Source organism: Montipora capricornis, unplaced genomic scaffold (genome assembly GCF_036669925.1).
Source record: "Montipora capricornis isolate CH-2021 unplaced genomic scaffold, ASM3666992v2 scaffold_508, whole genome shotgun sequence".
Lineage (NCBI taxonomy): Eukaryota > Metazoa > Cnidaria > Anthozoa > Scleractinia > Acroporidae > Montipora > Montipora capricornis.
Genome location: NW_027180248.1, coordinates 26975 through 27500, shown reverse-complemented (window position 1 = coordinate 27500; position 526 = coordinate 26975). Strand labels below are relative to the sequence as shown.

The 526-nt window shown below is 45.8% G+C and overlaps 1 protein-coding gene across 1 annotated transcript in view; it reads right to left on the bottom strand.

Annotated features, from left to right (window-relative positions):
* LOC138036877 (P2X purinoceptor 7-like) overlaps positions 1–227 on the bottom strand; it is a 2403-nt gene extending 2176 nt beyond the window's left edge. The window contains exon 1 of the mRNA XM_068882933.1: positions 1–227. This exon is cut by the window's left edge and continues 1 nt beyond it. Coding sequence (XP_068739034.1) covers positions 1–32 — 32 coding nt within the window. The 5' untranslated portion in view covers positions 33–227.
* Positions 228–526: the final 299 nt, after the last annotated feature.

Below are 526 nucleotides of genomic sequence, written 5' to 3'. Positions count from 1 at the left end.
GCCACAGACTCTGTAGCCACGTCCGAGATCATGGTTTCGCGTCTATAGGCACAATAAAACTGGGCGAAGAAAATACTCAAGTATACGAGCAAGAACTGTACTGTAAACGTACTATAAACGGGGGTTTGCTGCCAAAAATCGGCCTGATTTCCTAAGTCCAATATGGCGGAAAGTTGAGAAATTCAACAGAGCACGCAAAAATCCTGCACATGCGCAGGTCGTGACATAGGTCCTTTAAGTGCATCCGACGATATGGCATATTGTGACGCATCCCAGTTAGTGTCTGATGCTATCGATTTAACAGGGGAAACTGATGACGACGACGACGACGAAGACGACGACCAATCTGGCGTCGGTGTTACTGTTCCTTTACCGGGATTCGACCCAGAAAAAAAATGCGCTTTGTGTAAATTATATGCAAGAGTCGGAAGTCACACCGGAGAACAGCCTTTCGAGAGAGATCGGGATGATACTCTGCTCAGTACACAGTTATTAGAGACAGCAGCATCTACATTTCATCAAATCA